Source organism: Genypterus blacodes, unplaced genomic scaffold, assembly GCF_046128005.1.
Source record: "Genypterus blacodes isolate CSIRO-AG114 ecotype Tasmania unplaced genomic scaffold, CSIRO-AGI_Gbla_v1 ptg000053l_1, whole genome shotgun sequence".
In the NCBI taxonomy this organism is placed as follows: Eukaryota; Metazoa; Chordata; class Actinopteri; order Ophidiiformes; family Ophidiidae; genus Genypterus; species Genypterus blacodes.
The window spans coordinates 5,858,801-5,869,824 of record NW_027466865.1 but is presented as its reverse complement, the minus strand read 5'-3'; the positions used below and the strand labels follow the sequence as shown (position 1 = coordinate 5,869,824).

The 11,024-nt window shown below is 40.9% G+C and overlaps 1 protein-coding gene across 1 annotated transcript; it reads left to right on the top strand.

The window, feature by feature from the left end:
• Positions 1-2,244: 2,244 nt before the first annotated feature.
• slc6a4b (solute carrier family 6 member 4b) lies at positions 2,245-8,356 on the top strand. Its single transcript, XM_076150942.1, has 13 exons — positions 2,245-2,467; positions 3,184-3,318; positions 3,515-3,734; positions 3,878-4,016; positions 4,132-4,266; positions 4,898-5,001; positions 5,655-5,782; positions 5,866-5,978; positions 6,477-6,608; positions 6,693-6,792; positions 6,938-7,038; positions 7,657-7,824; positions 8,276-8,356. The coding sequence occupies exons 1-13, from the start codon at positions 2,245-2,247 to the stop codon at positions 8,354-8,356; spliced, it is 1,779 nt and encodes a 592-aa protein (XP_076007057.1).
• Positions 8,357-11,024: the final 2,668 nt, after the last annotated feature.

Here is an 11,024-nt window from a genome sequence, read left to right as displayed (position 1 = left end):
GCTTCTGTAATGAGGAAAAGAAGAAGTCCCTGATGCTTTCATAGAGAGGATGAAACATGATTACAGCAGCAGTCTACTCTCATATTTCTCCCTTTTCCTCAGCAGCATCGTCCTCAGCCCAGGATTCCCTCGCTGAGTGACTCACACCTTGCTGTGGCTTTAGATAATGTGAAGTAATCGCAGCTCTTACGAAATGTCACACCAGGATTTCTGCCCGAGTACACACACCAGCTCCTCTCCTGCTGCCCTCAAAGGGAAACATACAATCTTTACTTGTGTGTTCTTATACGTAAGTTTGATTTGGAGCTGAATCCCAATCAGACATTATTGGTGACGGCTTCCAGGGCTCAGCTTGGCAAAATCACCATTTAGGAAAGTGAGATGCTGAATATTCTTTTAAATCATGATTTATTTTCAGGTAATAGTAGAAGTAAGAATGATCTAAAGGAGGTTCAATACATTAATACAACACTTCATATAATGCTGTGTCATGTCCACAGGTGTTTGACTGTCAGCAGAGGAGCCACACGGACACGTCTGTGTGTGATTAGAGTCGACATGCTCTAACAGGCAGCAGGCCATGTGATAGATTCTCCTGTCAGTCTGATGTTCTTCTGCTCATGTGTGCCAATGCAGATTGACAGGATAGTATGTTTGAGCAGACCAGTGCTGTGTGCTTTGTTGTTATGCTTTGGCCCTCAGGGGCCACTGGACCTCAGCTGAGCAACCACAGTGTTTGCCCCTGACTGGTTCTTTACTCTTCCCTCCAGAGAAGAGGATCTATCTATCTATCTATCTATCTATCTATCTATCTATCTATCTATCTATCTATCTATCTATCTATCTATCTATCTATCTATCTATCTATCTATCTATCTATCTATCTATCTATCTATCTATCTATCTATCTATCTATCTATCTATCTATCTATCTATCTATCTATCTATCTATCTATCTTAAGGAAATTTGAATCCCTATGCGTATCAAAAATAGGGGGACGACAAAAAACAGCAAATAAACAGAGATCTCCCATCTTACATCTCTGAAACTATTGGTTTCAGGTTATCAAGCAAACCATCTGCATTTGATAATGTCCCAGTTTCAGATAAGACACCAGGTCATGTGACAAAAGGCCAGACAGCTTGGCAGCCATTTGGCTTTTAAGTGACAATTTTATGATGGCGCTGGATGTCTAATGTCCTCTCTCATTGTCATATCGTTTCCCAAACTAACTTCATTTGATGCACTCTCCCCTCACAGAGCTGCTGCTCCCTGGATATCTCGTTGGCAGCCTTTTCAAACAAGTCAGTGCTAAAAGCGGAGGATTTGATTACAAAGTTATTTTATTGGATTTACCTAATGAGTGCGGTTATATGCTGCAGACGTTCTGTTCGCACCAAACTATATTAACATAGGATCAGGGAGCCACGATGGCTCACGGTGCTATTTATAGCTTATTGTAGAAAACTGTATAAATGTTCATATGGACTGTCTGTATGCTGGTTTAATTAGGTTCCATCCTAGAATACCTCCAAATTGAATTAACGTTTTCAAGGAATCTTTGTAGCCATGACAAACAAATGGAAATGGGAAATTATACAAACTGTATGTAGTATTTATAATTATACATATTATAAAATTAAATGCAGTCAACAATTGTGCATTTATCTCGATATGTTATCCTGAATATCAAAATATGTGGTTCTATATAAATATACAAACAAAATCGAAAGAAACACTGACATGCTTATTAAAATAAAATGAATGTATATAGTCGTCACTGCAGGCTGATGAAGATCAAACAATGAAGCATCCTGAGATCCAGAAGCTTCGCTGGACAACCTGTTGCTCAGCCAGAGCTAAAATGTTGATGAATGAAAAAAATCGATCCGGTAATCTAAGAAAAAGCCGCTTTAACCTGTGAATAAAAGAAAAATATGTCCATTCAAAGTGATCAGAGCCACAGGACGAACAGGAAGTGATCCGTGTTATTGATCTGCTGTGACATCGTAGGGGCCTCAGCATCGTGAGATTATTTCTGTAGATGAAAGTTTGGTTGATATGATCAGTCAGATCCACGTGCAGGTATCCACAAGTGTCCGTGTAGCCTCACAACCAACTCCTCCCATTGGAGCCTGAGAAGAAGGAGGAGGAGGAGGAGGAGGAGGAGGAGGAGGAGGAGGACCAGACCAGCCTGCCGCTCTGCTCCTCAGAGACGCTGCCCAGAGTCCATCGACCCCCCGATGCCCCGACAGGACTCCGCGGCCATGGCGGGCAGTTTGACCCAGCAAGGCTCCCCGAACCCCGGCTACAGCACCAACGCTGTCCCGGTGCCTGTCATCACGCAGACGGAGACCAGGGACAAATGGAGCAAAAAGATGGATTTTCTTTTATCTGTCATTGGTTTTGCGGTGGACCTGGGGAACGTTTGGAGATTTCCCTACGTGTGTTATCAAAACGGTGGCGGTAAGTGAGGAGATCTGGTCAGATTCTCAGACAGAAAGTCCACATTCTGGCAGCAGAGACTGTCCGTGGTGCTGAAAGCCTCAACACACTTTTTACACAATTAGCAAACCTAAACTTTTCATTCTTTTCCTACGAATTACATCATTTCTGCCTTCAGGCTGCTCGACTAAAATGGCAATTTCACACCACAGTGGATTCACAACTCAATCAGGCCAAATGTTACAGATATAAAACTTACACACCTGCTCAACGTGGACATTACATTCACAAATACTTTGTAGATTGTTGCACCAGCTTTGTCATTTTTAGATCTATATTTAAACATACAGCTAAGGAATGGTTGCAATACAGGATTTTTGCAATGGAAATTAAAGAAGTTTAGATTGATGTTGATTGATGTGATTAATGATGACATTTTGATTGGTTGGTCGGTCATGAATACTCAGTATCCTATTAAACTCCTTCAATATAAATAAAGATAATGATCGTTGTAAATCCCTGGCCAGAGTTGATAACATCAGCAGCTAAATAAAGGAGAAGAAGAAGTAGCATGTTTGTCATTTCCTTGAAATTACAAAATATCACAAATCAATTATTTCTGTTTCATCTAGAAGTCGTTGATGTCGTCAGTTCATGACAAACTGACAGTGTAATCATATCATCATGACCTTTATCAAATGCTCCATGTTTGACCGTCATGGTGCGTCTCCACACAGGAGCCTTTCTTATTCCCTACATTCTGATGGCCATCTTTGGTGGCGTGCCGCTCTTTTACATGGAGCTGGCACTGGGGCAGTTCCATAGAACGGGAGCCATATCCATATGGAAACACATCTGCCCTATTTTCAAAGGTAAGGCATCACAGTTTATTGCTCAAGGTGAATAAATGGTTAAAACAACATCTATACTATCTATTTACGGAACAATTCTGATTATTATTTGGTAATGGCATCATCTTCAGTTATGATTAAGCTTTACAATTGTTGTTGAAAGGAGACTGATTCCCCTGTACTGCCCCCCTCCCCCCCTGTGCCTGCTCTGTCTCAGGTATAGGATATGCCATTTGTGTCATCGCTCTCTATGTGTCCTTCTACTACAACACCATCATCGCCTGGGCCCTCTTCTACTTCTACTCCTCTTTCGCCACTATTTTGCCTTGGACCAACTGCGACAACGTGTGGAATACTCCCAACTGTACCAACTATTTTAGCCAAAAAAACGTCACCTGGACTAATTTTTCCAGGTCTCCAGCAGAGGAATTTTACACGTAAGTGCATGTAAGTGTGAGGAGAGAAACCACAAATAGTTTAAATGCACAACCAGAAAACCCGGTCGCTGGTGATTCTGGATGTGTTTTCTTCATCTCACACACCGAAAGCTTGATGATTTTATGGGGTTTTGTCATAACAGGAGAAATGTGCTTGAGATCGACAAGTCGTCTGGGCTGCGCAACGTCGGGGGCGTGCGCTGGCAGCTCATGCTCTGCCTTTTCCTCATTTTCACCATAGTATACTTCAGCCTCTGGAAGGGAGTGAAGACTTCAGGGAAGGTAACACTCTGGAGACACTACCATAAAAATAGGTGTGAAAAAGCTATGAAGGCCTGTTCCCACCACCCCTCCTCTCTGTTTCTCCCATTATGTATCTCTCTCTCTTGTGCTCCAGGTCGTGTGGGTGACTGCCACTTTGCCCTACATCGTGCTTTTCATCCTGTTAATCCGTGGTGCCACTCTGCCAGGTGCATGGAGAGGTGTGGTGTTTTATCTCAAACCACAGTGGGAAAAGCTGCTGGAAACCAGTGTAAGTTACACAAAGTTGAAGCGTCGGCTGACACAAAGACGGGATTTGGCTCGTCTCTGATGAAGAACACGGTTAAACTGTCTCCCATATGTGGTTCTTTGAGAAGCGGATGTTTTTTTGAAGTCGGTAACGTCCTTGTCCTCCTTGCGTGTGGTTGTTTGCTGAGCGAGTGTGAGTGCTTTGGTTAGGAGGGAATATGGATGAGATGAAATGAGATGCATAAATAAGCCACAGACCAGGATAATAAGATGCATAATTGGTTTGGATTTGCTGCCCATTAACAAAGGCCTCCCTTTCTACCGCTCACCAACGTGCAGAGCTGCCCTCTTCTTTTTTCTGCCGAATGCAAGCTGCTCTTCAGATCTCCGTCTGTACAGCTGTGTGGCGACTAGATTTCCCAGCAGCTACTACAACACCTTTCAGCTTGACAAATGATATTTAAGGATCAGAACAAACAAATTAAGAAATTGAATATTTAAGGGCGTGTTCATTATTTGCATTGATATGAAAAAAACTGATTTTATTGATTTCATCTGTAAAGGATTGTTACTAATTACTAGTATTGGTTACATTGTAAATCAATAATGATAATAATATATCCAGAAAGTGTGATTTTCCTCTGTCTTTACAGGTGTGGGTGGATGCAGCTGCTCAGATCTTCTTCTCACTGGGGCCTGGCTTTGGGGTTCTGCTGGCTCTCTCCAGCTACAATCCTTTTACCAACAACTGCTATCGGTAAGAAGTGAGCCTTCTAGGCCATAAGGAGCCTTTAAATGCAGCTTTATACATTTTCACCACTGTCCTCTTTTCTGTTCTAAGGTGATAATTAGAAACAAGCATCCAAAAATCTTAATAAACGGAAATAAATGAAAGGTTGTGAGCTTCTTTGCACCCTGTATGATGAGTGCACATAACAAGTACACACTTCTGTCTGAAGTGGTGTGGATGAGACAATGATGTTAGAGCAGCGAGTGATGAGGTTGAGGTGGATATAAATACCATGCAAAGCAGAAGAAGAAATTACATTCTGGACTGCTGGTAGGTCTGGTTTGGTGCTGATGGGATTAGTAAGGCAGAGTGGAATTTCAGGTAAGAGCAGTTAACACACACACAGACACACACACACGCGCACACACCATTCATGAAACATCTTATGGAATCATCACACAAACATATATTACATGGTTAGAATTTCATTATCATTTCTGGCTGTTGAAACTCAACACACAATCAACACCGTGGAATTAAAGTGATGGAAATGATAATTAGACGAGAGAGAGAGAGAGAGAGAGAGAGGGAGAGAGAGAGAGAGAGCCTTCATCGATCTCTTCATCAAACAAATATAGTGCTGCATGTTCTTGAATAAAGCGTCATTTCTTCCTCACCAGTGACGCCATCGTGACCAGTTTAGTGAACTGCCTCACCAGCTTCATGTCGGGGTTTGTCATCTTCACGGTGCTCGGCCACATGGCAGAGGTGAGGCAGGTGGAGGTGGAGGATGTAGCCAGAGATAAAGGTAAGAGATTGAATTCTACGTGGAATTTCATATGTTAAAATGCCAGTTCAGCATTCACATCAATCTCTTATATATATTTTCAGGACCGAGTTTGCTCTTCATCACTTACCCAGAAGCCATCGCTAACATGCCGGGCTCCACCTTCTTTGCCATTATCTTTTTTGTGATGATGATCACACTTGGACTAGACAGCACGGTACGAACTTTGAAATATGAATACTGTACGGGTAAATATCCATCGAAACAACCAACTACTAACATTAGACGCCCTGTTCTGACCAATGGTTTGATTTTAACAAGTCAAATCAGATTACTTGATATTGTATTAGGTGAATAAACAAATTGGTTCTCAAACTGTGGCACGAGTATTCTGGACATTTTTACAGGGAATCACAACAATTGGAAGAAGTGAGAATTCTGTCATGTGTCTGTTAAGTTGAGACTGATGAAGAGGGCAACATACATGTGTCCTTCTCCACTTTTGTCTGGTGCTGATGTTTCTTAGATGGTTTATTGTTGAGGTGGTACTTCAGTGTTTTGATTCGCTCACAGGTGACCAACATGTAGCGCTGTTGTGATGCCAAACTTATCGATAGGACATATTTTCCAGATTAGTTACGGCCTATATGGAGGCTACAATATTATATGGTGATGTAATTGTCTAACAATGGCGTCTTCCTCCTGTGTGTGTCAGTTTGGTGGGCTGGAGGCCATCATCACCGCCGTGCTGGATGAATATCCGGATCATTTATCTCACAGACGGGAACTTTTTGTTCTGTGCCTGGTAGTTGTCTGCTTTTTGGGCTCTCTCAGCACTCTTACTAATGTAAGTTTATAAAAGGAACACATTGGAGGAAAGATAAATGATGTAGGATCATGTTGTCAGTCATGTGTAATGTGTTATTGACAGGGTGGTGCCTACGTGGTGAAGCTGCTGGAGGAATTCGGAGTGGGATGCTCCATTATTGCTGTGGGTTTCCTTGAGGCCATTGCAGTTTCCTGGTTCTACGGTAACAAGTGACAATTATCCATATTCTTATGTAAACTGGGGATGCTGAGAAACAACTATAATTTGAGTATATATGGAATAATAATGGAATCAAGTGAGTGTATCTTGTGTTTATTGGGTTTTGATAACTTTATATTTGTTTGCAGGTATCAACAGATTTAGTAGCGATGTTCAAGCCATGTTGGGAAAAGCTCCAGGATTATTCTGGAGGGTTTGCTGGGTGGCCATCAGCCCGGCATTTCTGGCGGTAAGAGATGAGCAAAGACATCACAGAGTCAGACCCACGTCAAACAACCCCGTATAAAAGTCGACATTTCTACATTTCAGGCGTTTTACAATTAACCTTCAAGTTCATGAATTTAGAAATATTTTTAACATCTATTCCTTTTGAAAAACAACATCAAATACGCTTCGTCCATTTAAGTCCTCCAGAGATGAATAAGCAGCAGCATTTCATGATTGAGTGTGGAGTATGGGATCAAAAACACAGGCCAGAGAGGACTGGACGGGTGGCCTTTGAAGGCTGTATACAGACGACCCACAGCTGTACATTAAACCTCCTCTTCCTCTTCTTCCTCCTCTTCATGATTTTGCCACGGTGTGAATATTGCAAAACACGTTGGGAAATCTCAGTTCCTCTCACCTACAGACCGTAACCTTTTATCTTCCTTTTATCTACCCTCCTCTTGACATTTTGCATTATTACAGCATTGTGATTTCTCCTATTATATATAATATTGCAGCTCTTATATTACCTTCCCCCCAGTTTTATTTCTTATGTGTGAAGAGAAAAGAGATGTAGGTATATAGAAATGTTTGGAGACATTTTCAGAAATATATTCCCATGTATCCCTGCTCTCCTCAGTATATCATCGTGAGCTCGCTGCTGAAACATCCGCCCCTCACACTGTTTGACTATAAATACCCCGACTGGAGCATCACGGTGGGATACATCATTGGCTTCTCCTCGTTCATGTGGATCCCAATTTACATGGTCTACAAGCTGGTGTGGACCCCTGGATCTCTCAAACAGGTCAGACAAAAAGAAGAGATTAAAAGGAAATATTTGTGAGCGTACAATGGCTGATTGATAAGTTCTGAGCCCAACAAGGAAATGTTATAACTCTTAGGTGGTGCGTGTATTTAGTTCCAATTGAAGTCCTTTTCTTGGCTGAACTCAAAACTGATCTCATCATCTGTTAAACTAAAGCCTTGTTTGCCAAGTCTGAAGATGCCACCTATATGAGTAGGATGTGTGCTGAATGGATTTAAAGGCACAATCATGCATTCTAGACAGTAAATGGCCTAAATTATCACTTTACATTGGCCATCAAGCACAACTCACAGACTCCTGAGTAACATCTGGAAGTTATAATCTCTGAACTCGATAGGCTCTGAATTTATCAATCGACCACCTAGCACAGAAAAGAACCTTGAACATTATGACTTACATGTTGCTTTTGAAACTTCTGCCTGATCCACAGCGGCTGGCAGTGTGCCTGAGACCAGAGAGGACCATACCAGACATCCACACCAACAACCTCAAAATGGCTGCTGTGCCGTAGAAACATGAGCATACACGAAAACTGAAACGCACACTGTAGTCCTCTGCTTGTAGATTCACATTCAGATAGGCGTTTGTTTGAAGTTAATGTTGACCAATTCTGGACATTTTCTAACTGTCATGCGAGAGACATACAGTCACCATTTAGGATATTTCTACATTACAGGCGTACCTGGATAGCTTTTGTCTGTCAGGTATAATTGTTACAAGGTTGACGCTTTTCTGTAGTCCCTGGGTCCCAGAAACTCTCAGATTTTCTTATTTAGATGTCATAATCAGCATGAAAAACATGTGCCAAGGAAAAAGTGTGTAATCTCTACTGCTTGAGGACGTCTTAGACGGAGCTCTCTCTACGCCATTGCGATTTCTCTCTTCTTGCTTTCTGTCTTGAGTGTACTTTGTGAAAATTAAGGAAACAAAGATGAAATGAGCAACAGTTAAAAATTGTTTTATCACCAAAATATTTTGCATGTTATGTTCTGTAATGAAATGTTTGTTCTGTGGGTCTGGAAGTGTTTTTCATACCAAGTATTGGCAGCTGTAACAGGTATTGTCTGTGGTTTGTTCTAAACCTGCTTTGGGTCTAGGAGCACAGCTTTTAGCTGAGAAGCAGCTCTAAACGAGAGGTACAAAAGATCAGTAACTGAGACCGAACCAAAAACAAATTGAGATTACGGACCCTTAATTATTTTAGTCCATGGTGTATGGACGTTTAAGTTACTGAATACCACTGCTAAAAAGTAGTTTTTCCCATAAATGAAAACAGAATCATGTTCCTTCATGTTGTCAGATACACCCTACTATCTTAATATCTAAGTGTACTGACTGGGTGTAAGATCACATCACAGCACGTCATGCAGAAGCTGTGCAATGTCAACTCGTTTTCCAAACATTTAACATTAAATTATGTGGTTTCTTTGAGAACTTAAAAATGAAAGGTTTGCTCTTTGTCAACAGTTACATTGGGATACAGTTTTTGCCTTAATCTGCCTAAATATTAAACAGTATGTACAAGAATTGTAAAGGTTGTATTGACATTGTGCCTCTCCAGACAATGTTTTTATTCTCGAACTGCAGAGGAAACTGTTCAGGCTTTTTTTGCAGATAATATATATGTATGTATGTATAATGTTATTGTGTTTTAGTCACAAATGTTAAATTTAAACTTTACAACACTGCTGTATATCTTCATATTCAAAGAATAGTGTAATTAACAAGGTGATGATTGCTGCTGAATAAAGTTCTCCTCTTCGACCTGGCCTCTGTAAGAACATTAACATGCGTGAACGAGTGTGTGTGCGTGTGCGTGTGCGTGTGCGTGTGCGTGTGCGTGTGCGTGCGTGCGTGCGTGCGTGCGTGTGTGCGCGCGCCTTATGAAGATCTTCTCATCACATTGTCATAGCTGTTCCTGCTCATCTCTTTTGGATATGTTAATTATCAGGCTGATTTGCAACATCCAGAATCACATTACACACACACACACACACACACACACACACACACACACACACACACAAACTCCAGGCCTGTTTGCTTTGGTAACACTTGTATAGGAGGATAACAAGAATATAAATTACAACCTTTGTGATTAGGATACTGGTTGAAAGGAACATTCCGTGATTCCATGATCGTAGAATTCCACAAAATGTCAACATTTTTCTTTCCATTTTACCACATACATTTTACAAAAAACTATTATCAAAAGATGGTGTGAGGAAATGGAGAAATTCATCACAGAGAAGCTGAGGGCACCAAGTCGACCACAGCACCTAAACAAACTGTCTTCATTGAGATCCCAAATACTATCAAAAAATATTTTTTTATTAACAAAAGAAAAAGAAAAAGGGAACATTATGACTTTTACAGAACCAAACTCAAAACTACATAACTCCTTTACAAGATTTAGTGCTCCTAATCACGGTTTGTTCCTGTTCCTGTTCCTAGGAAGTGATGATGTTGCTCTTTGATGTAGAGATTTGTGCATATTCACAATTTGAAGAGCACCATAATATCTACGAATGAAGTTTGCATCTTTCTGGGCAGCAATGGATTTATCCAAACATTGTTACTGAAGCTGTTATGTATAAAAGTCACCGTTTAATTCCTTCAAACCTTTCTGCTATCAAAACAGGATGTTGAAGTGCTTGCTCTCACCATGAAACACTTTCTTGTTAAATTGGTGAATTTGTCCAGGGAGCCTCCAATTCCAATTTCAATCCAACGTGACTGACATTTCTTGAAGCTTATTAAGCTTCTGTGGAATATAATTAGGAGCTGTAAGAGTTTGTAATGGTGTGCCCTCGTAGTTTCATAGACGATGAAGGTAAAGGCCATACACATCAGTCATGCACAGTAATTATGTAAGGATATAACCCCAAGGAGCTTGACCTTTATATCTATTCTTCATTGCTCTTTGACATTTCAGAAATGGAAGATGTGATGGAGGCTTCACACTTATTTGATGGTTTTACCAGTAAGAGAGAGAAAAGAAACAATTTTCTCTGCGTTTACAACCAAACTGGGGACGTTTGAAGCTCTCAGCTCAGGTAAACTGGTGCTGTCAATACGAAGAAGAAGAGGAAGAAGAAGACAAGGTGAGCTGAACGATATGGCACATTTTTATGGATTGGATCAAATTCAAAATAACAAAATAGACAAGAAGAAATCAC